The 25304-nt window shown below is 34.8% G+C and overlaps 2 protein-coding genes across 3 annotated transcripts; both read left to right on the top strand.

Moving 5' to 3' along the window:
• Window positions 1-1400: 1400 nt before the first annotated feature.
• On the top strand, window positions 1401-20191 carry LOC115965462 (transportin MOS14). 2 transcript variants are annotated; one of them, XM_031084691.1, is made up of 27 exons: window positions 1401-1787; window positions 3937-4014; window positions 4145-4207; window positions 5305-5352; window positions 5445-5591; window positions 8152-8283; window positions 8412-8452; window positions 10339-10430; window positions 10574-10716; window positions 11308-11383; window positions 11546-11666; window positions 11781-11880; window positions 12377-12458; window positions 13579-13661; window positions 14419-14538; window positions 14868-14919; window positions 15165-15320; window positions 16984-17107; window positions 17201-17282; window positions 17363-17451; window positions 17535-17609; window positions 17714-17768; window positions 18389-18508; window positions 18608-18700; window positions 18854-18999; window positions 19101-19278; window positions 19386-20191. In XM_031084691.1, exons 1-27 carry the CDS (start codon window positions 1665-1667, stop codon window positions 19662-19664), a joined length of 2898 nt encoding a protein of 965 aa, XP_030940551.1. In that variant the 5' UTR covers window positions 1401-1664; the 3' UTR covers window positions 19665-20191. The 2 variants fall into 2 exon arrangements, with proteins under 2 accessions (XP_030940551.1, XP_030940552.1); XM_031084692.1 differs by lacking the exon at window positions 1401-1787 and adding an exon at window positions 3491-3512.
• Window positions 3443-25096, top strand: LOC115965463 (serine/threonine-protein kinase AtPK2/AtPK19-like). Its single transcript, XM_031084694.1, has 7 exons — window positions 3443-3458; window positions 21522-22292; window positions 22877-22959; window positions 23059-23179; window positions 23321-23494; window positions 24365-24472; window positions 24617-25096. The coding sequence occupies exons 2-7, from the start codon at window positions 21546-21548 to the stop codon at window positions 24899-24901; spliced, it is 1518 nt and encodes a 505-aa protein (XP_030940554.1). The 5' UTR covers window positions 3443-3458; window positions 21522-21545; the 3' UTR covers window positions 24902-25096.
• Window positions 25097-25304: the final 208 nt, after the last annotated feature.

Raw genomic sequence — 25304 nt, 5'->3', positions numbered from 1 at the left:
CATCCATTGCATGTCCAATTCTATTTGGATTTCATTGATGTGACTTTTATTTCGATGATCTTCCTCTCCTTCTCCATTTCTTTCTTAAGTAGAATTATTAAGGGGGTGTTTGGTTTGCCATAATGTTACATTACATTGTAATATTACATTATTATAATCTTAAATTAATATAATCTCAATATAAGAATGTAATATTACATTATTTAGGAAGGTAGTGAGATTAAGGTGATGTAATATTTTGTAATTTTAGATTATGGTAATGTTAGAAAAAATAAAATAAACCAAAAATATTAATGTTCACATTATCTTAATGTGTATCACATTAAAGACACATCACAGCAAACAAACGTCTTTTAACAGTCAAGGCATTAAGATTTGATGGCACAAATATAGCTTTAGCAAATAAATAAAAAGGACAAAATTCAAATGATCCACACATTTTCTTTTTAATAAAATCTTTCAAAATAAACATCTAAATCTACATGATACCACGCTAAAAATATAGTCAAAATTTTCATATTTGTATCTAATTATATATTATATATTATTTTTATTTTTTTTGCAAATGAGAAGGAAAATAGTTTCTCTATGTTTAGTTCACAATTATTACGAACCAATGCATTTTCCCTTAACTAGATCATGAATTTTTTTTTTTCTATAATAATATTTAATGGGGACAAGTTATTGGGGATCAAACCTAAGCTCTCTTATAAGGGAGAGTCAAGCAGTACCATGTGAGCTAAGCAGTTTGATGGTTCATGAATGATTCGATTTCTAATAATTCAAATTTTGTTTTGTTCTGTTTTTCAATGAGATGTGGATTAGGGCTATAGTTTTCTTACCACACTACTACATGGAAGAGAAATTAGGAGTAATATTTAATTTTTTTTTGGCATTGTCATTACTTCAAAACAAAATTACAAAAAAATTTAAATGTTGCTACATTGTCAATCTGCGAACATGTCAAGTACAAACAATGCTCTTTTGTGTATTTTAATATCTTTTTTTTTTAGTATAACTATGTTTACACACAATTATTTACTTAAAATAAATCAATAAAAAACAAACTCATCTAATCACGTTCCCAAACGCATACTTAAATTATGTACACATTTACTTATTGGAAAAATACAACTAAAAAGCTTCCTCTTCTCTAGTTCAAATGTTCGAGGATTTCAACATTGACAAGCTGTTGAGTGGGACCCAAAGAACCCAACCCCAATCTAATCACTGGCACGTGTCCATACTCCCAGCTCGAGTTGACCAATAGTCAAAAAACACGCACAGATCTGACGGCTAAAACTAAGCGCTCGTTTGGCAGTTTTTTTGAAAATAAATGTGATTTAAAAAGTGTGTAAAAATATGTATAATGTTGTGTGTTTAAACTTGCCTAACAAACGAGGCCTAAATCACCTCCATTTCCCTTCAAAAAAAACCATTCCTGATCGTGAATCAATCATCATCCTCATTACTCTCACTCCCCGGGCGCCAAAAACCCCTTTATCCAAAAACCCAAGCCCAATTAAAAAAATACAAAAATCAAACACGAACAAACAAAGAAAAAAAAAAAAAACAAACAGAGAAATATTTATATATTGTTACTGGTATATTATTATATCGAATAGCTACTGGTTTGGTTTTGGTTGATTTTGTGAGTTCAAAAAATGGAGCTCCAGAACACAGTGAAACAAGCCCTAAATGCACTGTACCATCACCCAGGCGATACTTTGCGTATGCAAGCCGATCGGTGGCTGCAAGATTTTCAGCGCACACTCGATGCGTGGCAGGTACTGCTCTCGACTTTTTTTTTTTGCTTTGCTTCTTAGATTCGAAGGGTTTTGGATTCGATTCGTGCGAAGAATTTGTGTGTTTTTGATTTATTTTTTTGTTGCGAGATGAATTTGGTTGATGTTTTTACTGTTTTGTGGATTGAGAATTGGATTTCGAGAAGTTCGTAAGCGCATGTGTGAAGAATTTGAATGTGAGGGATTTGAATTTGAATTTGAATTTTTTTTAGGGTTCGTTTTTTGAAATCTTGAGTAGTGGTTCACTTTCCTTTTATTTTATTTTATTTTTTATTTTGAAATTTGTATTTGTATTGTTTCTAGAAAGGAAATGGACGTGTGCTTTGTTTGGTTACTGAGAAAATGTGGAGAAATTGAAAGAAACTGACAAGTTTGAATTGTAGAATATATGTTGGGAATGGTATGAAGTTCATGTTGTATGCTGGAATTAATTGTATTACGTTTGGTTTCGATGAGAATTGGATCTGAGAAGCTCACAAGCACATGTTCAAATTATGTGCAGTTCACTTTTTTCTTTTTTTTTTTTTGAATTCTGTGTTGTTTATGTGTGTATGTTAATTTTGGTTATATGTCTAGGAAGGAAATAAGGTATGGTTTTTTTGGTTACTGAGAAAATGTGGAGAAATGAAAAGAAACTGGCAAATTTGAATTGTAGAATATATGTTGGGAATGGTATGGAGTTCATGTTCTATACTGGAATTAATTGTATTATATTTGGTTTCGATGAGAATTGGATTCTAAGAAGTTCACAAGCACACGTTCAAATTTTACATGTGTTTTATTTTTAAATGTGAAGGAGTTGAATTTTCATTTAGGGTTTGTTTTTGAAATTTGAGTAGTGCTTCACTGTTTTTTATTTTGAATTTTGTATTTTTTATGTGTGTATGTCAATTTTGGTTATATGCCTGGCAAAGGAAATGAACATATGCTTTGTCTGGTTACTGAGAAAATGTGGAGAAATGAAAAGAAACTGGCAAGTTTGAATTTTAGAATTTATGTTGGGAATGTCATGAAGTTCATGTTGTATACCGGAATTAATTATATTATGTTTGGTTTCTGAGAAAGAAATAGGGAAAAATAATATACTGGAAGTGTTTGAAATCTCATACTGTATATTTCTGACCGATGAAAATTTATGTAATTTAGCACTGTAATTTTAATTTTGTGCATCAACTAGAGAATGTATTGTTGCTATAGAATTGTTTTAGGAAGAAGAATTTGAATTCCAAATAGTTAATTATCAAAGAAATTTGTTTCTTCCATACTTGTTTAGTTTTAAATTTTAACTGATATGTGTTGGTATAGGGCTGCAAATGAGCCACAGTGTTGCCTGCTTTGACTTTGGCTTGAGATTGAAGGCTCATGCTCACTATCAAAGCCTGGTATCTTGGGCTTGGGCTGGGCTTGGCCTGACTTCGGGCACTACATTAATTCTAGTCAGTTAAAGGTTTACAACTTATGATGACAGCATATCAATTATGAGTTCTTTTAAGCAAATATTCTCAAAGTCAGTTGAAAGATGAATCTCATTCTTCTGCTCAACTCATCATATTTCAAACACTACCCTCTGAAATCATTATTTAGTATGAAAATTGCTTTGGACTTGATTTATTTGTAGCAGTTAACTTTCTCTCTCTCTCTCTCTCTCTCTCTGTAGCAAGCTTCCTGTTTTCTAATAGAACTGCCTCCTCCTGGATTATATTTAAGGCATGTTTTTTAATTTATAGACTGAAGTTAAATGGTCAATTCTAGCAGTTGTTATCCCTGCCCCCCCCCCCCCCCCCCCCCCCCCAAAAAAAAAAGAAAAAGAAAAAGGAATCTTTTTTTTTTTTTTTTGTTAAGTAACTTAAAATTTTATTGAAAGAACACAGCCCCGTACATAGGAAATGGAATCTTTCAAAAAGCTTTGGTGTTCCTGTGTGATGGTTCCATTTGTATTGGATGCTATTACATGGTTTTTTTATTTATTTATTAAGTATATTAGATGCTATTATATTTATATGTCATTTCACTCTAATTAGAATTTGTTATGTGATATAGTTATTTTCTTGTTATCTGGCTTTTCTGCCCATCAAGCCATATGTGTCAGTGTTCTGTTTTAGATGGAATAACATTTTGTTTTCCTATTTAGGTTGCTGATAATTTGCTTCACGACGCCACAAGCAATCTAGAAACCTTAATCTTTTGTTCTCAGACCCTTAGAAGCAAGGTAAGCTTACCACTTGTGAATATTTTTTGCTTGATTCTATAGATATGTGAAACTCTAAACAATGAAAAAACTTGTTTAGCATGTGATGTTGGCTCTTTTTGAGTTTTCATGCACTTTGCATTTGATTTAGGTACAACGAGATTTTGAAGAACTACCTTCTGAAGCTTTTCGTCCATTGCGGGATTCCTTAAATGTGAGTGAGTATCTTTTTTTATACCTTTGACCATGGAAGAAGCTTGGATTTTGATATCATATTTACTACTACTAATGTTGCTGGATAAATAAAGCATGAATTGCTGGTTGTGCTAGTAGGAACATTACTTTTCCCTTTTGAAATATATGATACGTGTTCTTTTGTCTATGTAACAAAACAAAGATGCTATTGAATTGTTTCATTAGTTGGATGTGTGTGTGTGTGTGTGTAATCATTAGATTAGTTAATAGAACAACACCCCCCCCCCCCAAAAAAAAAAACAAAGAATTTTTTTTTGCTGCATCTTCTTAATAGTAGTCAATTGTGCGAAACACTTTTTATGCGTATAAAATGGTAGAAAATCTTATCTTCCCTTGATTCTTATAAATTCAATAAGTAAAAGAATTAAGATGGGTGAACATCTCATCAATGGATGTTACAGATCTTAATGATTTGTTTTTGTAAGTTATATGCTTCTGTTTTCAACAGAAGACAGTATCTCTCTAATGAAGCACTTGAATTGGATCGGTCCTTATTTATTAATCTTTGAGATTGTGGCAACTGTGAGGCAAATTAAGACCATTTTTACATGCCTGTGAAACATATACTGGAATTTCATGTTTTTACTAGTATTAGCATGAGAAACGGGATTATTGATCCCTTGCATCAAAAAAATATTTTTGGGTGTCCATACCACTTTGAAAAATGTTCAATCATTATCTGGATGTTGCATTTTTATGGACGGAAGCAAGTGATAGAAATCTAGTTGATTAGCTCATGTGTAATAGCAAAGGAAGAAGTGCAAGTAAATAATGCTATCTAGGTTATGACTTTGGATCTTGTGGTAGCAGTAGCACATCTCATTATTGTCAAGCTGTGGATTTCACCACTCCTTTCTCTTGCCAGATATTTGATTGGGTTGTAGTAGTTTTTTCTGCTATTGTCTCCTATTACTGCTTTGTTTAGATTTAGTCAATGAAGAAGCAGTGTTATTTTTTTATCCGTATACACAAGCATTCATATGCATGCACACAAAATACTTAAGGAATTTCTTATCATATTCATGAAATTTGGCTGCATGGATGTTTTAAATGCAGACATTACTGAAAAAATTTCACAAAGGGCCTCCTAAAGTTAGAACTCAGGTATTATTTGAAATTCCTTTCTCATGCATATCCATCTTGTAATATTATGAAACCAAGAGGATATTATTATGCTCAAATGGCTTGCTTTGTAGATTAGCATTGCGGTGGCTGCTTTGGCTGTATATGTTCCTGCAGAAGATTGGGGAGATGGTGGTATTGTGAATTGGCTTAGAGATGAGATGAATTCTCATCCAGAATACATACCAGGATTCTTGGAGCTACTTACAGTTTTGCCTGAGGTATATATTAAATCACGCGTGTTGGGAATTTATATCTGTGATGTATTCAGCATTTTTTAGGAAGAAGAAAGACAGAAATGTTTTCTACAAAAGAATTAAATGATGAGAATGTTGTCCACAGAAAAGCTAAGTAATGCCCTTGAGTCCAAGTAGAATGTGCTTGGTTTGAGAGTGTACTGGAATTTTTTTTTTGCGCTCGGGGGGGTAGGGTTGTTATAGGTAAATTTTTTTACTCCAAAATTTTAAACAACTGCTAGCATATCTTGAAAACAAATGATTAAGTGTAAGGCAGATCCTGAAAACTTTGAAACAATAAATTAATTATAGCACTCTTTGCTTAACATGGTTGTAGGGAAAGTGATGCCGGAGGTGTGAAGAATTTTATTTAATTTCCTAGAGTCAAGGTTATTTTTGTAACTCAATAATTGTCTTTCCCAAGTCAACTAGAATTAAGGTTTGGTTTTAGTATTCTATATAAGAAATTTATTCATGCTATTTTTCTCCTATGAAACAAGTTTATGATTAATAAAATAAAATTTATCCTGGACATTTTCCAATGGTTTGGTGCTAACTTTAGCCAACTTTAGGTACCTACTACTGGATTTGTTTTCTCATGCTAGGTATTGGCTCCAACCAAGCCTAGGTGCTGCTTCCATTTCTGTTTTTGAATTTGTTTTGGCTTTTATCTGCATCGGTTTTGGTATCAGACCGTTCGAAGCATTGCCATGGGGTCACAACCAAAAAAATCAACAACCAAGTTAAGGCCGAAATCTGATTTCTACCATTCGCAATAACCCATCCCGCCACCATCAAAAAAAAAAAAAAAAAAAAGCCACAAAAACCAGTCATACCTCTCTCAAACCCAATCTCCAACATATTCTCATTCACTGCCACTACCCAAAACACCTAGGTTTCGCTAAAGCAAACCTGTTGGCCCCAAATTTGTCAAGCCTATCATTGAACTGAAGATCGCCGAAAGCCAAACTTGCTTGCGCCCCCCACCCCTGGGGCAGCAGTTATCCTCAAATCCATTAGACTTAATTCTTGTGAAACCCAGTCACCAACTGGCCTTGTCACCTCTCAAGATTCACACAAACTTACCTCAACACCATGAGACACATGCCGCACCACTGCCAAAACTCCATTGGCAACCATTGTGCTGCTTGATCTTTGCTGGGATTGAGACCTGTTGTGAGGACCAATTGGGTCTTGCAGACCACTCCTATGTAGTTGAGGTTTTGCTTGGAGAATTCCATGTTTCAAAAAAAAACAAAACATGAAGACTCTGGAGTAAACAATGCTCACATGATCAAATTTTTGAGTTGTGTGGCCTCAATTATCTTCTTTTGACCTGTGATACAATAGGTTCATTGCAAGGTCATCAGCCCATACTAACCCCCACAGACGTTGCGTGCCCAAATAGAGCGAGCCTATGGCCAGTGTCTCTAGTCAAGTTGCTGGAGTGCTGGAAGGGGAGATTTGCTAATCACGATAATGGTGATATTTGGAGAGCTGTACCTGTTTATCTTATGTTGGGGGGAACTTAATAAGATCCTTTGAAGGTTCTGACAGTAGCATGATGGAGCTAAAGATGAGTTCTTTTGATAGCTTGGGATAAATAATTTATAAGGATAGAGAGATTGAAGAAGATGTGAATCATATAATGAGAGTAGGTTAAATGAAGCGGATAAGCGTATCATGAGTATTGTGTGATCGTAAAATGCCTCTTAAGTTGCCTCTTAAGTTAAAGGGAAAATTTTCTAAGATTGTTACAAAACTAGCTATGCTCTATGGTACTGTATGTTGGGCTATTTAGAAGCAGCATGTTCATAAGATGAGTGTAGCTAAAATGATAATGTTAAGATGGATAAGTGGAAATACAGGGAAAGATATGATTCCAAAAGAAGAAATTTTTTTAATGATAAGGGTGGCCCCAGTTGATGAAAATATGGGGAAGAGTTACTTGAGATAGTTTTTTCATGTGCAAAGAAGAGAGATTAATGCATCAATGAGGAAAAATGAGTTGATTCAAGGTTGAGGAAACGAAAAAAGGAAGAGGAAGATTTAAAATAACATTAGTAGAGTTGTAAGGCCCTAGTGGTTCCAACATCTTTTGTGGTGCTTGGGCACTAGAGTTTGCACTTCCACCAATCCTTTCCCTATTTATCTAGGAAAAAAATGATATGTCAATTAAGGTCGTAATAGAGAGTATGATTTTGGATTGGGTAGAATGAAAGAAAAGAATACATGTGGCTAACTTTGATTAGTTTGTTGTGGATCTATAGTCGACCCCAAAGTTTTGAGGTTAAGACTTTGTTGTTGCTAAATACTAACACAAATATAACATTGAAGCAATTACAAAAGAAATAAATAATTTAATGATTTGATAAAATAATAATATTACCATGGTTTGAGATAAAGTAATAGCATTGAGTCGGACATTAAAAAAAAAAAACGCAGGAATGCTTCTTTTAGTGGTCTTTATTGAAAAGCTAATAATGCATAGGTAGTAACTTTGCTTCCTCTATGCATTCTCTACCTGTTTTGTTATTGCAATCAGGAAGTATATAATTACAAAATAGCAGCTCGTCCCGAAAGACGCCGTCAATTTGAAAAAGAGCTCACTTCTCAAATGGAGGTTGCTTTAAGTATCTTGACAGCTTGCTTGAGTATCAATGAACTTAAGGAGCAGGTAAGAGCTGTTCTTTTTAGAATTTTTGTAATTCTTTAGTTTGTTTTGATGTTCAGGACATGATAGGTGCCCACTTTGGATCGTTTACTAACTGGTTTTGGATCATTTCAACCTAATGCCTTTGTCAGGTTCTTGAGGCATTTGCATCTTGGCTTCGACTGAAGCATGGGTATGTATTTCCTCTTCTTTGAATCTTGTACATACATGTAATTAAAATTTTCATTCAGAATTTGTTTCTATACAGAGAGGGGAGTACTTCGTGCAAGTTATGTATTCTGTAGTAAATATCAGTTGGTGGCTCTTACCCCTCTAATCTAAAGGAGGTTCTGGGACAAATTATGTTGTTGTGGCATTGTTCATTAAAAGTGGTGCATGGGTGGCGAAATTAGCATTGAGTTTATGTAAAGAGTTAGGGTTTGCATTTTCTGGGTTCATGGGGTAGTTTGATAAATTCTGATCCTCCACCTGGGAAAGAATTGTTAAATTGATTGCACTTTCAAAAAAAAAAAAAAGAATAAGAAGTTTTTAATAGGCGGGAGTCCATCTATTTGTGTGATAGATGATAGGAAAGTTTCTTTAGGGTCTATTTGGTTGGGAGGATGGAAAAGATTTTAGTTTCCCTCATTTGTGTTTGGTTGGGAGGGTGGAAAAGTGGAGAGATGGAAAACTTTTTTGTTTGGTTGAAAATGAAGTTTGTATAAATTTACTATCACGTCCCTTTTAAATAAAACAAAAATTAACACATTATACTTTTTAAAAAATTGTGTATAGATGGACACTTTATTAAAGGAAAAAAAAATAGCATAAGAAATTAACCCAAAACTGTTTTCTAAAAAAAAAAAAAAAGGGAACAAAAACAAAAACCAACCAAAATTAATTAGAAAATAAACATATGAGCACCAAAAAAAGAAAAGAAGCTAACACATTAGTAATAGAGAAAGAAAAAATCAAAGGAAAAAAAGAAAAAGAAAAAGGAAGCCAGCAAGTTAGTAACAGAGAAAGAAAAATTCAAAGGAAAAAAGAAAAAGAAAAAAGGAAGCCAGCACGTTAGTACAGGGAAAGAAAAAATCAAAGGAAAAAAAAAGCCAACACGTTGGAGACTTGGAAGGTGAATTCCAGTGTGAGGGGTATTTTTGGAAGCTCCTCCTCCAATTTTCTCTCCATTTTGGGGAGAACTTTTTGGTGGGCTTAGGGAGAAAACACTTGGGCCCCACCATTTATTTTCCTTCCTCCCCACCCAATCAAACACACTCCAAAAAAGTTTCATTTCCTATTTTCTCTCCAAAGTTTTCCATCCACCTTATTTCACCTCTAAACAAACACACCCTTAGTGTCATGGAAGTGGCTTGCCCTTCGAACAACTTCAAACTGTTGCTCCATTGTTGTTGATTTTTTATTTTTTGAAGTAGGGCCTAGTCTCCTTGAACTTAATGGAAAGTTTTCTTATCCTTTGGGTCTTCTAATATTGGCTTTCTAGGAGGGCTTAATCACTACTTGACAAATGAGATGCGGGGGACTGTGCTTTATTTATTATGTGATAGAGTGAATCATAGAGGTTTAAGATTTCAAGGCTTTTACTGATTGGAAATTGTATGAAGACTCGAGATATTGGGGCCTTGACTTTAATTTTTTGTTTGACAAAATGTAAAGAGATTGTGATACTTAAGGGTATACTTGATTAGACAGCTGAAGGAAATGGGTTGAAGTTCAGAACAGAATGATAAGACATAACATTTTCTTTTATCCTTCTTGAAATAGTTGTGACAATGGCTTTGTTGAGTTGGATCCTATGAATCCATTTGTTATGCATTTAAATATGTTGTACTCCTGTGTTTGTGTATCATGTATCTTACTTGACTAGGGTGTCCTTTTTTTTATATCAATAAAAATTATTACTTATTAAAAAAGAAAAAGAAAAAAAAGAAGAAGGTATCTTACTTGACTTAATATGCCTCAACTTGCAAATGGGTCCTTGGTGTGCCATTCTTATGCACAGCTTTTGAATTTTGCGGAGTGGGTGAATAACATGAAAAGTGAATCTTGTCTTGGTTTCAGGATCCCTGGATCTGTGCTTGCTTCTCACCCATTGGTGCTCACAGCTCTTTCAAGCTTGAATTCTGAGCCTCTTTCAGAAGCATCCGTAAATGGTATCGTAGTTGGGAAGTACTAATATTTCTTGGGGAATTTATTAGAAAAGTTCCTTTTCCGATTTGAGTTTAAAACTTGCATAGTCTATTTCTATAATATCTAATGAGATTGTTGTTTTCATTATACCCTCTCTTCTTTGCAGTGATTTCTGAATTAATACACTACACAGCGGCAGGAAGCTCTGGTGGTGTTGCTGTACAGATGCCCTTGATTCAAGTACCCTTGATTCAAGTGCTTGTACCTCACGTTATGAGTCTAAAGGCACTTCTTAAAGATTCTTCAAAGGTATTACATGTATTTGAGAAAAGTAATAGCATTAAATAAATAGCTTCCTGTTAAACTAGTGGTCTTTTTTTTAGAACGTATCATCTTACAATTTATGGCTACTTTTGTCTGAGTAACAATTCTTGGTTGAAAGGTCACCTCTCCACACACACACTTGGGAATATCTTATAAACCAGAAGATTTGATATGTTTTGACTTATTCATATATTTATTGCTAGTGTTCTCCAAACTGGGAACATGACCTTGGCAATGTACATTGGTAAAGATATACACTGGGTGTGTTTGGTCCAAGGGATTTTGCTAAATCTGAGTGAAATTTAGCATGGTTGTCATGGATGATATGGGAAATGAGATTATTGCGTAATATTAGATATTTTAAAATTGCTCTACTAAATGAAATGATGACAGAGAATTAAATGGTTTTTTTGTTCTATTTCTTTTTCTCTTTTATGCTTTCCTTTGAGGGTAAACAAATTGTTGAAGACCCTTTTTTTCCCATCAAAGAGTTCAAAAAAAGTATATATGTTCAGATCTCAAAAAGTTATTGCATTAAGGGTAATTATTAACTTTTTATTCTATTTGTACTTTTAGGATGAGGAGGATGTCAAGGCTATTGCTCGATTATTTGCTGACATGGGCGATTCATACGTTGAACTGATTGCCACTGGTATGCATATCTACAAATGATTGAAACCCTTTTTAGAAACTTTTGGATGCTTCTTCCCGTGTTGGAGCAAAGTACCTTGTAGTGTTGCCAAGTGCTCCTGATCTTATCAATTGTCTTCTATTTGATAAATCTCTTTTCTGGTTAATTATTTCTTTTCTTCAGGTTCTGATGAATCAATGATAATAGTAAATGCATTATTGGAAGTTGCTTCTCACCCAGAAAATTATATCGCTTCAATGACATTTAATTTTTGGCACAGTCTTCAGGTGATCTTGACCAAAAGGTAAATCCTTCTGTAATCTGCCAGGGATTCTTATTTACTTGGTTGGTAATGACATCAATGCTACTCAGTTGTGCTTAAAACAAAATAATAAATTCAGTAATTGCAACCTGCCAGGGATACTAGTTTACCATTTGGTAATGAAGCATCCATTGAAGCTGATAGAAAGCGGAGGCAGGGTGCTTTTGTTCCATCATATGAGTCACTTGTTTCTCTGGTGAGCCTTTTGGGTTAGAAGTTCAAATATTCATGTTCTTGTTGTGTAATGTGATAAAATCACTGTTTTCTTGGTATTCGTTCATCTAAAGTTTGATCCTTCATTTTTGCCAAGAATCTTGTAGCTTAGTGGCATTCACTTGTCTCCTTTACATTGGTAGTATTGTCATCTTAATAATTTCGTAAAATGTTTCCTGATCTTATTGTTTAGCAGAGTAAGGTGTGTCTTTTATCTTTGGTCTGGAGAAGCACATGCTTTTCTTGAATTGTTGCTATTTGCACCCCCTTCACTTTTGCATTTGCCAATAAATGATTCCTTATGAACAATGGAATAACAGTTTGATACATTTTTTTTTCTATCACAAGTGTTGTGAAATGGAAGAAGAATTGACAAATATGTCTCTCAACTAAGCTTAAAACTGAGTTGAAGACTACTTTCACGAGTATCTTTTAATTGCCTATAAGATTTTTAGAGAGAGCTATGGTTTTCTTCACAGGTTAGCTTCCGAGTTGAATATCCTCAAGATTATCTTGATCTCTCACATGAGGACCGCAGAGAGTTTAAACAGACTAGATATGGTAATTATCAGCTTTTTGGTGTTTTGTTTTTGTTTTTGTTTATTCTCCATTAGTAATTCATACAAGTTCATATATTACACTTATGTTGTTCAAGAATTTTTTTTTTAAAGTAATAATATTTTATTGAAAGAACTGTCTTGCTTACACAACAGTATGCAAAGTATCCTAAAGAGATAATTAAAATCTAAATATAAGAGAAAGAATGAAATCTACAATGCAACGTCTCACTATGACCCAAAACACAATACCACTCAAACAAAGTTCTTGTGAAAGAAGATCTTAGCTAAATAGTCGAGGGCTTGAGGGGCTTGAGGCATCTACTCCCTCAAAAGTATGCCAGTTCCTTTCTTTTCACAAAGTTTGCAGAAGGAATAAAGGAGCTAAGTTCCACCCAAATGTAGAATAATTCTCAAACCAATTCCTCTATCCAGAAAGTAGTTCAACTACTCTCTTGGGCGATACCCATTATACTCTAAAAACTGACAAGATAAAAGTCCACATTACATAAGTTATTTCACAATGCAACAACAGATGATCAACAGTCTCACCACTGCATCTGCACATGCAACATTGATTAAAGAAATTTCATAAGTTGTAACACTTATGGTAGCATGCAAAATTTTTAAAGTGATTTCTAGCTGTTTTTTTTTTTTTTTGTGTGTGTGTGTGTGTGTGTGTGTGTGTGTGTGGAGAATCTTCAAAAAACATGAACCAGAATTTTGTGGTTGATGAAGTAATGATTAAGTTTGTACTATACACAATTGTTGAAGAGAGGCAGGGTATAGGCAAAGGATTAATGTTCTTCATTTCAGGTCATGGTGAAACATCTCATCAAGTGCAAAGAGATCATAGTTGATTGGAATTAATAATTTGTGGTTAATGAAATAGATCTCTGGATCTCCATTTTCTTTGTTGCTTGGAGTTCTGGAGTATTCTATCCATTGGCAACCTGAAGAAATCCTAATCAAAGAAATGCTTTCATTAAAATAATTTTTTAGATTTTTAAACTTGAACCTTCCATTGATTAGTTGAGCTTTTTTTTTTTTAATGCCTGTCTTTGACCAACTGATTTTCATTTCTTGTTCTTCTATAATGCTAACTGAATCTGTAATGTTGCTAGCTGTTGCCGATGTCCTGACTGATGCAGCATCAGTTTTAGGTGGTGATGCAACGCTAAAAATCCTTTACAAGAAGCTTCTTGAGGTGCATGTTATTATTATTATTTTGGATTCTCAAATAGTATTTTCCATCTTTATAACAGAAGATCTAAATTTTGTAAAATTTGGAACTGATTTTAAAAGTAAGTCTTAATTTATCAACTTCTAAGGTATCTAAAATTGGCAATGATGAACTGTTCTGTTATTTTCTTTATTTAAATTTTTTTCTGCAATTTGGATTTTTACTATTACTAAGTTTGTTTTTCTTTTTGGTGTCATCATAAATTATTCTGGGTGCTGAAAACCTGAATTGCTAGTACTAATTTGTTCTCTGATAATAGATTTTATCATATATAAAAGGGTTGTGGCCTAACAAAAAAATAAAGGGGTTGTGTCAAACTTATTGAGAAGACATGTTTTTAAAAAAGATGGAGAAATAGAATAAGTATTTCAAAATTTTGTGACCATTTGTCCTTCATTTGGACTCTGAGAGGAGGGAAAGAGCGTAAAAAAATTCTTTTAGTGTTTGGGACTAGCTTATAAGCTAGCTTTTTGCTTTTTAGGCTTTATTTATAGCTTTTTAAAACCTCACATTTTCTTACTTTTTCTCACTTTTTCAAAGTTCAAGTATTCTTTAGCACACTTTCATTAATTCTATTCCTAGAAATGGTGGGTTATGGATTTGTGGCCTGTAGGTCAAAACTTTAAGAAAGTTTCAATATCCTGTATTTTATACTTTTTGTTGTTTGAAGATCCTTCTACTTTTTGCTATGGTATATTCACTATCTATTGTATTATTTAAGGCCGTAGCTCGCTGTGGAAATGGTGAAAATAATGAATGGCGCCCAGTGGAGGCTGCTCTATTTTGCATTCGAGCTATATCAAATTATGTTTCAGTTGTTGAAGCTGAAGTAATGCCTCAGGTATAGTGTCAATCAACTTCCTCATGTTCTTGGTTCTTAACTATTTGCCATGTCATACTAATTACTCCCTGCTGGTGAGAATATGGACATAAATCTACAATAATATCTTCCTGCCAAAGTTCTTTTTGTTCATGTGGCCTGTGCTTAACTATTGTACATGTGGAATTCGGTAAAAAAATAATTTTCTAATTGAAGAGTGCCTTCCTTCTATATTGTTTTGTAATATATATATATATATATATATATATTTTGACAATGTCTATCAGTATAGAACTCTTAAGGGTTTTTTTTTTTTTTTTTTTTTTTTTGGGTGTGTTTGCTATTTGCAGGTTATGGGATTGCTTCCCAAACTTCCTCAACAACCCCAACTACTTCAGACGGGTAATATTTCTGTTATAGCTTAATAGGCTGCTCTTTTCCCTTCCACCTTTTCCCCCGACCAGGGTCATGGTGGTTACCATGGCATGGAGATGGTGAGCCATCTCTACCTACCCTGCTTCACCTGGCTGCTGAGGGGGATGTCTTTGCAATTGCATATCAAATAGCAATTACTATTTTATCACAGCATGTGTTCTCTAAATTTCATTGTTTATAATTGATGTTTGTCTCATGCTTATGGAAAACAGTGTGTTTAACAATTGGAGTATATTCAAAGTGGCTTGACTCTGCATCAATTGGACCGGCTATATTGCCTTCACTGATTGATATCCTCATGAGTGGCATGGGTACATCTGAAGATTCTGCAGCTGCTGCAGCTTTGGCATTTAGACACATCTGTGATGGTAAGGAATTTGTCTTGTAAAGTATGTATTTGATTAGATTTCTGTGTTTTTGCCATTAGGATCATCTATAACACACTTGCTAGGATTTTAACATCTTGGTGTCCAGTGATTTCACATATGTGAGTGAGTGCTTTGGTTTTCACCTAATGATGACAAAACTCATTTTTCTGGATGCTTTTAATCAAGCCCTTGATTCCAAACCTGATGTGAGACCTGGATTTCAGGCCTGATGAATCTTAGCTACTAAGATTTGTTGGTGGGACTGTAACAAGCTGACTTCCAAATTCTGGAATCCCCAGTGTATGGGCTGAAAATATGTTATTGATTAGCTGTTGCCTCGATTTTAGAAAGCTGGTAAAGAATAATTCTCCTGATTTGATTTGATAACTTATGCTTCTGTTTTGGTCTAAGATATTTGGGACATATTGTAAAGTCATCTAAAGGGCTTAGTGTGATGGGAATGAAAGAAAAGAAAACCTTATGCTTAGTTATCTCCCCAAAGGTCTTAGTCTGTTTCTGTTTTACATTCTGTTTGAGAGTTTGAAGGGAGGGGAGAGTTTGAAGGAAAAGGAGGAAAGCACAAGGGGAGAAGGGAAAGGAGAGGGAATAGGTGTTGTTAAATTGTCAATAAATTGTTAAGGGAAAAAGGGAGAGCATAGAAAAATTTATTAAGTTTCAGTATCCTCTCTGTCCAAATTTATTTAATTTGAAGGAATTGAAAAAAGGATATTTTTTGAGGATGGTATGAATCCTTTTTTTTAATAAGTAGTGAACTTCATCGAAAATAAGAAAATACAATGAAAACAAGGCACACAGGCAGTGTGCCATACAGACAACAGAAAATATAAACTAAATAACAATGAAATTGCAAAAATCAAGCAAATCAGGCAGAGAATTAAAAGTAAGGGCACCCAAAGTATTTGTCCATTCAAACAAAGTCTGAAAGAAGAAAAGCTTCAACTCATGATATTATGAAATCCCCTCAAATCCTCTCTCCCTCAAAACATCCAATCAGGGGAAGGATAACCCCCACCCCATTCCTTGTCTTTCCTCTCCTCTCCTATCCTTGTAAACATACTCTTATTTATTATTTACTCTCTTTGTATAGGTAACACCCAAGTCAGGGATTGGACTTAGCTCCCTCTTTTTTCATTTTTGGATCGGTAAATAAAAAACTTTATCGGAAATGAAAAGAGGAACAGCAAAAAAACAGTTAGCCAGGTAAACAGAGTGTACAAAGGGAAACAAAGCGCTATATAAAACTACATAAATCTAGAAAATTCAACAAAGAAGATACAGGAATACCACCCAAAGCAGTCATCCACTCAAACAAAGATAAAATGAAATTGAGCTTCAACTCAATGACTTGTATGCTCCCTCTTATCCCCCTATGGTGGGAGGAGGTGCGTTCTGACCATCGACTTCTTTTTTATTTTATTTTATTTTTTTTCTCGTATGATTGTTTGATATTGAATAATTGATTTATTTATGTTTCTTGTAGTATTGACTCTCTTTTAAATGTACGCCTTCAATATTTATTTTTGGTTCTTAAGATACTAATCAGTTAGTCTTCTTTGCTGCACTCTTTTGGTGGCTGCATTGCAAATTAAAATTTCGTTTCATAATATTCTTTATGGAATAAAGTGGTTCATATTAACTGTAGATTGCCGGAAAAAGCTTTGTGGATGCATAGAGGGTCTCTTCCATATATACCATAGTGCAGTTAGTGGAGAAAGTAGTTTTAAAGTGGCTGCTGAGGACTCATTGCATCTAGTTGAAGCCTTGAGGTAAATTTGTTTCTTACTGGAAATAATAAGATTGCATGGTGAAATTAGAGTCTGTATTGGGCATCTATTTTGAACCTTTAAATATTATTGCAGCATGGTCATTACAGAACTTCCTCCCGACAATGCTAAGAGGGCTCTGGAGGCATTATGCTTGCCAGTTATTACTCCTTTACAGGTTGGTTTTATTTAATGTAATTATTCATTAAAACTTCTTTTGTGGATGATTTCAACCAATTTTATAATGTCAATATCCAGGAAGCAGTTAGTCAAGGTCCAGAGATATTAAATAAGAAACCTGCTCGTGAATTAACTGTTCATATTGATCGATTTGCATACATATTTAGGTTTGACCAAAATCCCTTTGTAATTTCTTTTAATATTCTTAATCTATTTATATGTCCTCAACATGCTTCTGAAACCTTTTCAGATATGTAAATCACCCTGAAGCAGTAGCAGATGCAATTCATAGGCTGTGGCCAATCTTTAAGGCAATCTTTGACCTGTAAGTAATTTTATGTTGTTTCTTAGGTTTTATGAGCTCATATTTTAATGTACCTGAATTTTCTCATTCTTATGTGATCCATGTTTTAAATGATTCTGGTGTAGTCGTGCTTGGGATATGCGAACAATGGAGTCTCTTTGCCGAGCTTGCAAATATGCTGTGAGTTTCTGAACCATGTCATTTTCTATGTTAGCTTGATGAAATTTGTAAATCTAATTTTTAAAACATTAGGTTGTACTGGTGAAACTTAGGATGTCAAATACAGATTTTCCTAGTATAATAGTGCTGAGAACCAGTCTTTTGTGTTATGTTATGTTATTTTAGTATTTTATTATTTCCCAGTTGTGTGCTTTCAATCTTCATGCATATTATGCACTGGCAACTTGACTTTTGGTTATGTTTGTTCCCAATAACTGATGTTATAATTATAGTTCTGGTTCCTGTTGTGTGCCGCTCAATAATCAACTGCATGCTTGATTTGCGTCTGTTATAAAGTTTGAGTTTTCAAGTAAAGGAATCTATGTTGATCTAGGTTCTCTATAATGATGACTTAGCCTTATAAGTGCCAATAATCTTTGTATCACCTTTGAATTGTTCCTATTTTTTTCTTTAAAGTGTGTTCTCACTTTCTTCTTAACTATGTATTAATTATTGGGGTGGCTTTTTAGAATTATGTGATTAATGTGAAATGATTATTATGTTAGTATAATATTTGTTCTGAGGGAGTAGAAATTTAACAATACTATTAGTGGTTGTATAAAGATCTAAGTTTTTCTTAGGTAAGAACTTCTGGAATGTTCATGGGAATCACAATTGGAGCTATGCTGGAAGAGATTCAAGGCCTATATAAACAGCATCATCAGTCATGCTTTCTTTATCTCTCTAGTGAAGTCATAAAGGTATGAATTCCTCATAAAAATAAGATACTTTCATTTTGTATTTTTTTATTTATTTTAAGTATCTTAATATTTGGGCTGTGAGTTCATATTGTGTTGCAGATATTTGGTTCTGACCCTTCTTGCGCAAACTATTTAAAAATCTTGATTGAATCACTCTTCATACACACAACGCGTCTTCTCACAAATATTCAGGTATAGCTTATAAAGCAGTTCATTGCATTTGGTTCTTCAGATCTGTCTTTAAATTTGTTGATAATTGACCTACTTATCAAAAGAAGGGGGAAAAAAAGAAATAACGATGGAAGAAAAAATAAAACTTGATCCTATTTGAATCTTTTTCTGCAGGAATTTACTGCCAGACCAGACATAGCAGATGATTGTTTTTTGTTGGCATCAAGGTGCATTCGCTATTGTCCACAGTTATTTATTCCATCTGAAGTATTTCAACCATTAGTAGATTGCTCATTGATTGGGATCACGGTACAGCATAGGTATAGCCTCTATCTATCTATCTCCCTCCCCAAATAATGTTTTCAGTGACAGTGACTCACTTCTATTTCATGGTTGTTTTACCTTTTTCTTCCTCTTGCAGAGAGGCCTCCAATTCCATATTGAACTTCTTATCCGATGTCTTTGATCTTGCCAACTCTAGCAAGGGAGAGCAATACTTACCTATCAGGGACAGTGTGATTATCCCTCGAGGGGCCAGCATCACCAGAATTTTGATTGCCTCTTTAACAGGAGCTTTACCAAGTTCTCGATTGGAACCGGTAGCTCCTAGTTTTACTCTGAATCTGTTATAGCATTTACTTTCACATGAACGTATCCAATTTTCACTTTTTTAGTTCTGGAAATTTATGTTGCCTCCTTTTGCCAGGTAACTGACACAGTACTGGCATTAACGCATGCCTATCGGGCACGAGCAGTGGAGTGGGCTAAGGAGAGCGTTTCTCTAATTCCCTTGACAGCTGTCACAGAAGTTGAGAGGTCAAGATTTCTGAAAGCATTGTCTGATGCAGCTTCTGGATTTGATATTAATAATCTGACTGTTGCAATTAAAGAGATGGCAGATGTTTGCCGCCGCAATCGTACTGTTCAGGAGATTGTTCAAGGAGCTCTGAGGCCGCTTGAGTTGAATTTGATACCTGTATCATAGGAGATTAGTGAGTGTCAAAAAAGGGCCATTTTGATTACGCCACTATAGTCAATTTGCCAAATTTGTCTGTGTATTAGCTGTGTTTTCTTTTTTTTCTTTTTTTCTTTTTTTTTTTACCCTTTCTGTATTTAATTTTCATTCTCCCATTTTAAAGGAGAATCATTGGGTTGGAGGAGCGACCGTTGTTGAGCTGTTGATGAGATGTGGGAATTGGGATCATAGAGTGGTTTCACTTGTCTTGGCTTTGTCATTTTTTGGGGTACCAAGTTTATTCAGTATAGAGTTGTAATTTACTGTAATGGAAAAGAAAACAAAAAGAGAAGGTAAAAAAAAAAAAAAAGAGAAGCATTCTTTAGGAGTCATTGATCTTTCATCCTTTACAATGTTGGAATTTTTTGAACCCATTGCTATTCTTACTAGTCGTCTACTCGTCTTTGCCTTTGTTAAATTGAGGCAAGTTACCTCTCAAATGCGTTGCATTATTTGGATTGACTATGTTCATAATTTCCGGTTAAGAAATTGTTTAATTTTGCTAGGAACGAAAGAATGTTAGATGGGCAAAATGCATTGGTCATTAAGACAATTTTGTTAATGGAAGATAACGTGGCTTGTGCTGTATTGGCTGATACAGAACCATGGTTGAATTAGCTAACATGGTTGATTCTAATTTTAGCATTTAAAGTACAACATTTAAGACTTTAAAGTATATACCCAATGAATTGTATCAAATTTTATCCATGTCAAATTAATAGTAACTTGCGTAAATTTGATTGTTGAGAAAATTGTTTTGTTGAATAATAGTAAATTTAATTTTCGAGAAATTAGGTTTAGCTTAAATTGAATTAAAGAAGAAACGGCATTGGGAAAGTTGTGTAACAAGAAACGGATACCAAAATTTTACAAGAGGTGATGAATCAGATGATTATTTCGTATAGGGTTCATGTATTACATTTTTGTGAAGTGAAACTTATTTCCGTTGATTTATATTTGCTTAAAAATTAAGTTTTGGGTAAAAAAATATAACTATATCAAACTAGTTTTGTTTGTTAGGAAGAGAGGTGAGTGTGCTGAGTTTGGAGTAAAAACTGCGTAATGAGAAAGAAGAAAGAGAGGAGCGATGGTTAGTTCTGAGTTGATGGAGAAATTACTCTGATGCAAGCCCCACACGGATTCATTTATTTACAAGACTAACACTAAAATTTGAAACTTATAACTTGAAAACGCTCAAAACTTGTTTCCTATTTTTGTGACTCAAACTATAATTTTGAGTTGTTTTCTATTTCTGTGGCTTAAACTCGAAATTTTGAATTTTGAGTTACGGAAATTCTACTTAAAAACTAAACCAAACACATTTTTTTTAGGTAGGGTCCATGGATTTTGTGTTACAAAAATGGCTAAAACCAAATACCCTTACTAGTGTGTTATCCCAAAGTAATGTCGTACTCAAAACTCTAGTTTTTCACCGTCTTTCAACCCTATAATACTCCAAAGGTTTCCTAAAACGACAAGTAGGATAATGAACACATAAATTGTTGCTACTTGCGAGTATTGAACACGAGCCACCAAAGGCGAGTTGGCAGCCACAGTCAAACATATCCACGTTGTTGTTGAATTCAATGTATTCTCTGATCTTCCATGTTCTTCTATAAAAGCAAATTTGCGTTAAGATTGTTACTGCTTTGCACCAATAATTGTCACCTTTTCTTCTCTACCATCAGTCTCTATCTCTCTACGATGTAATCCAAGCTCTCTCAGCCCGCCTTGAATATCAATAATTCTTGGCTGGCTCTCTCAAATCTCTTAACCCCATAAAAAAAACACAAACACAAACACACAACCTTAACAGATTCTTTTCCCCTCTCTCTCTCTCTCTCTTCAAAAATGTTGTCGAATTCTCAGAAGAAGAAATACTTGCACACTTTCTTAGCCACCAACCTTAACAACAAGCTCACAGTTTCAATCCCATCGTATTCCGACACCACCACCACCACCACCCAAGATGACTTCGACTTCTCCGAAGTGTTTGGTCCCTTAACCCCACATCACCACCAAAACCAAAACCCAACTTCAAATCCCAACCCTTCATCTTCATCACCACCGTCCACGTCATCACCCTCCTTCTCTGCCACCGCCGCCGCCGCCACCACCACCTTCCCAATCCCAGTGGACCCACCTGTGATCCACAACCGGTCCCACTCCTTCGTGGGTCCCTCTCCTCGCTTCACCACCACCTCTCTCCCCCGCTCTCTCCCCCTTGAACCCGAACTCGAACCCGACTCTGAACCCGAAACCGAACCCGGAAATGACCCAACTGATGATGATGATGGTGATGGTGAGAGTGAGAGTGTGGGAAAGATTGGGCCTTTGGATTTTGAGATTCTGAGAGTTGTGGGGCAAGGTGCTTTTGGAAAAGTGTTCCAAGTCAGAAGGAAGAAGAAGAAGAAAGAGAATATTCATTGTGGTTCTGATAGTGATAGTGATGGTAGTAGAGATGGGATTTACGCCATGAAAGTGATGAGGAAGGACACCATTATAAAGAAGAACCATGTGGATTACATGAAGGCTGAGAGGGACATTCTCACTAAAGTTGTCCACCCTTTTATTGTTCAGCTCCGCTACTCCTTTCAGGTATACTCTCTTTTTTTCTTTGTGAATTTCAAAATTTTATAGATTATTATACATGGGTTTCAATTTTTGTGATATAAGGTTCAATTTTTATTGGTCGTAGTTTACCAATTGTGAATTGGGTTCAAAACAAATTAAACGTGGAAACAATGAAAGATTCTAGATTCTCACAAAAATTTGAGATGGGCATTTGACCTTTGTTGTTGTTGCTTTCTACAGGCCCACATTAGTAACATGATTTGAAAGTTTTTATAATATGTTTACTAGGAAATCCTAGATGGCAAATGGGTATTGCTTAATTTGCTTTTGGATTGGCTTTTTGCTGATTTGTTGAAAGTGGGCAAACGAATGGTTGAACCAAGAAAATATGAGGTTTTAAAAAGGCAATATATAAGCAAATAAGCTTAAAAGCTGAAGCTAAAAGCTAATCCAAATGGCCATTACATGTAGAAGATTTGGCTTGGCATGATAAATGGTCCAAAAATAGGCTTGAGATTCTTTTTGGTTCCTCTACATTTGTGGAGAATCCTTATGAATTTACATGGATGTGGAATGTTGTAATTATTATTTTGTGGATGACATTGCAGACCAAGACTAAGCTTTACTTGATTCTGGATTTTATTAATGGAGGGCATCTCTTTTTTCATCTGTACCGGCAGGGAATCTTCAGGTATCTTCTGTAGTTCTTTTTGAAATTCTGGATTTCTAATCACATTGTATGTATGTATGTTCACCTGTTTGATTTTGGCTTTGGGTGTGTCTTGAGTAGTGAGGATCAGGCAAGGGTTTATACTGCTGAGATAGTTTCTGCTGTTTCACATCTTCACAAGTGCGGGATCGTGCATCGGGATCTTAAACCTGAAAATATTCTCATGAACGCTGATGGCCATGTAATGGCCGTGCCCATTTACCCATTTCGGTCATAGATATAAATATGCTTGAAAGTCTTGAAATATGCTTTTCTTGCATAGATATGCTTTCTTAAAATAAGTTTGCTTTTATTTGTCTTAATGTTGGTACCTGTGATACAGGTTATGCTAACTGATTTTGGACTGGCAAAGGAAATTGATGAATCAAGCAGATCAAATTCAATGTGTGGGACCACAGAATACATGGCTCCAGAAATTTTGCTGTCTAAAGGCCACAATAAAGATGCAGATTGGTGGAGTGTTGGGGTACTCTTGTTTGAGATGCTAACTGGACAGGTAATACCACGTGAAAATTTTAGTGCTTTAGAATTTCCAGATTTTAACTTATGATGACCTTAGGAGTACCTAATTTGAATATGAACATTGTATCCATCCATCCCAAGTGGTCACTGGGAGTGGTTTGTTTCAGTCTTCTTGTCAGTAGTGGCTTTACTGAAGAAAAGGAACTCTTTTAACAATTATGGCTTTCTTGTTGCCCAAATAATTGCTAGATTTCCAAACCAGTAACCTGTTAATTGTATCCACCAATGTCAAAGGGTCAAAAGTTAGGTAGCATGGCTTTTACTGGAAAGGGAGTGCATATTAATTCCTAGAATAAATGGGGATAAGAAAAAAAAAATGATAATGGACAAATCTAACTGAATAGCTATTTTTGGAATTTGCTCTCTTTCCATACTTCACGCAAAAACAAAGTGCCTCTGTAACATACTAGCATGTAAGGCACGGTTACTTCATCATTTTCAGAATGATTGAGGTAACTTACAGTCTGCTAGCAAGTTGTTCCTTTTTGCTTTGTCATAGATGCATGTTGAGGACATATCCAACTGTTTTGTTGAGTGCATACCCTATGCCCACGTGCTTGTCATCCTGAGTTAAGCACAGATACTTGCCTTTTAGTAACCATTATTCCATATAGCACAGATGTTATGGAGTCACCTGCTTTGGACTGCGAGTTGCTCCTGATAGAACTCAGTTGACTCCTTTTTTGGCTAATATCTAGGCTGATATTGATAGTTGAGGAATTTATCATTAAATGTCTTTGAACTGTCGGGCTCAAATAGCTAATTATTAGGGGTCTGAAGTGTTATTACATTAATTGCCAAATTTTTATTGTTTTTTTCCCAAACTATTTATTTCTTTCTGCAGCCACCATTTACACATGCAAATAGAAAGAAACTTCAGGAGAAAATCATCAAAGAGAAGTTTAAACTTCCACCATTTCTTACCAGTGACGCTCATTCCTTACTTAAAGGAGTAAGTATATTTCTTTATTCCTTTCCAAGTGATTTTTTTTGTCTCTCTTCTTTTCCTTCCTCCCCCCGACCCTGCGCATCTTTTATTTTAATTTTCCTGTCAAATAAAACTTAGATAAATATTTCTCCAATTTTTTTTTCCCAGTTGCTGCAAAAGGAACCATCAAGAAGATTAGGCAGTGGTCCTAATGGAGGGGATGAGATCAAAAGTCACAAGTGGTTTCAATCAATCAATTGGAAGAAATTAGAGGCCAGAGAACTGCAACCAAAGTTCAAGCCAGATGTGAGTGGTAAAGACTGTACAGCCAATTTCGACCGGTGCTGGACAGCAATGCCTGCAGATGACTCGCCAGCTCCCACGCCAACTGCAGGTGAACATTTCCAAGGATATACTTATGTGGCACCTAACCCTTGGCTTTCATCTGTATAAACTTATAGCTTCTGGCCAAGAGCATAGTTAGGATGATATGAACGGTGGTTTGAAGCAGGGCTGCCATTCAAGTGTAATCTTAACTGATTCCAAGTCCTGCTATCAAACAAACAAATATGTTCACATTCATATCTCATGTACAATATTTCTAACTCGTCTTAGAATAAATAATTGTGGATTTTCACTTCCTACTCAGCTTAGTCTTAAATTTTTAGTGAACTTTTAAAAAATTCTTACAGTTAAAAAATGTTTTGAGATGAAGTGTGGGCATTTATGTTTCATTTCATTCCTTCTGCACTAGAGCCATATCAGGTACAACATGTCCGGTTAGATACAAACTCTGCATGACAAGTTTTATTTATTTTCCGAGGTTGACAATTTCTCTATCACAATTGCTTTTTAC

This window comes from Quercus lobata, chromosome 10, assembly GCF_001633185.2.
Source record: "Quercus lobata isolate SW786 chromosome 10, ValleyOak3.0 Primary Assembly, whole genome shotgun sequence".
In the NCBI taxonomy this organism is placed as follows: Eukaryota; Viridiplantae; Streptophyta; class Magnoliopsida; order Fagales; family Fagaceae; genus Quercus; species Quercus lobata.
Note: the sequence above shows the minus strand (reverse complement) of the source record. Positions and strands in the feature narration are given on the sequence as shown.

What these genes read in the sequence shown, in the direction of transcription:
- LOC115965462 (XM_031084691.1), top strand. Translation starts at nt 1,665, where the DNA reads ATGGAGCTCCAGAACACAGTGAAACAAGCCCTAAATGCACTGTACCAT. An exon ending in ACCCCAACTACTTCAGACGG is followed by an intron (nt 14,920 to 15,164) that starts GTAATATTTCTG and finishes TATGGAAAACAG; the next exon opens with TGTGTTTAACAATTGGAGTA. An exon ending in CGATTTGCATACATATTTAG is followed by an intron (nt 17,452 to 17,534) that starts GTTTGACCAAAA and finishes AAACCTTTTCAG; the next exon opens with ATATGTAAATCACCCTGAAG.
- LOC115965463 (XM_031084694.1), top strand. Translation starts at nt 21,546, where the DNA reads ATGTTGTCGAATTCTCAGAAGAAGAAATACTTGCACACTTTCTTAGCC. An exon ending in AGCTCCGCTACTCCTTTCAG is followed by an intron (nt 22,293 to 22,876) that starts GTATACTCTCTT and finishes ATGACATTGCAG; the next exon opens with ACCAAGACTAAGCTTTACTT. An exon ending in CTCATTCCTTACTTAAAGGA is followed by an intron (nt 24,473 to 24,616) that starts GTAAGTATATTT and finishes TTTTTTTCCCAG; the next exon opens with TTGCTGCAAAAGGAACCATC.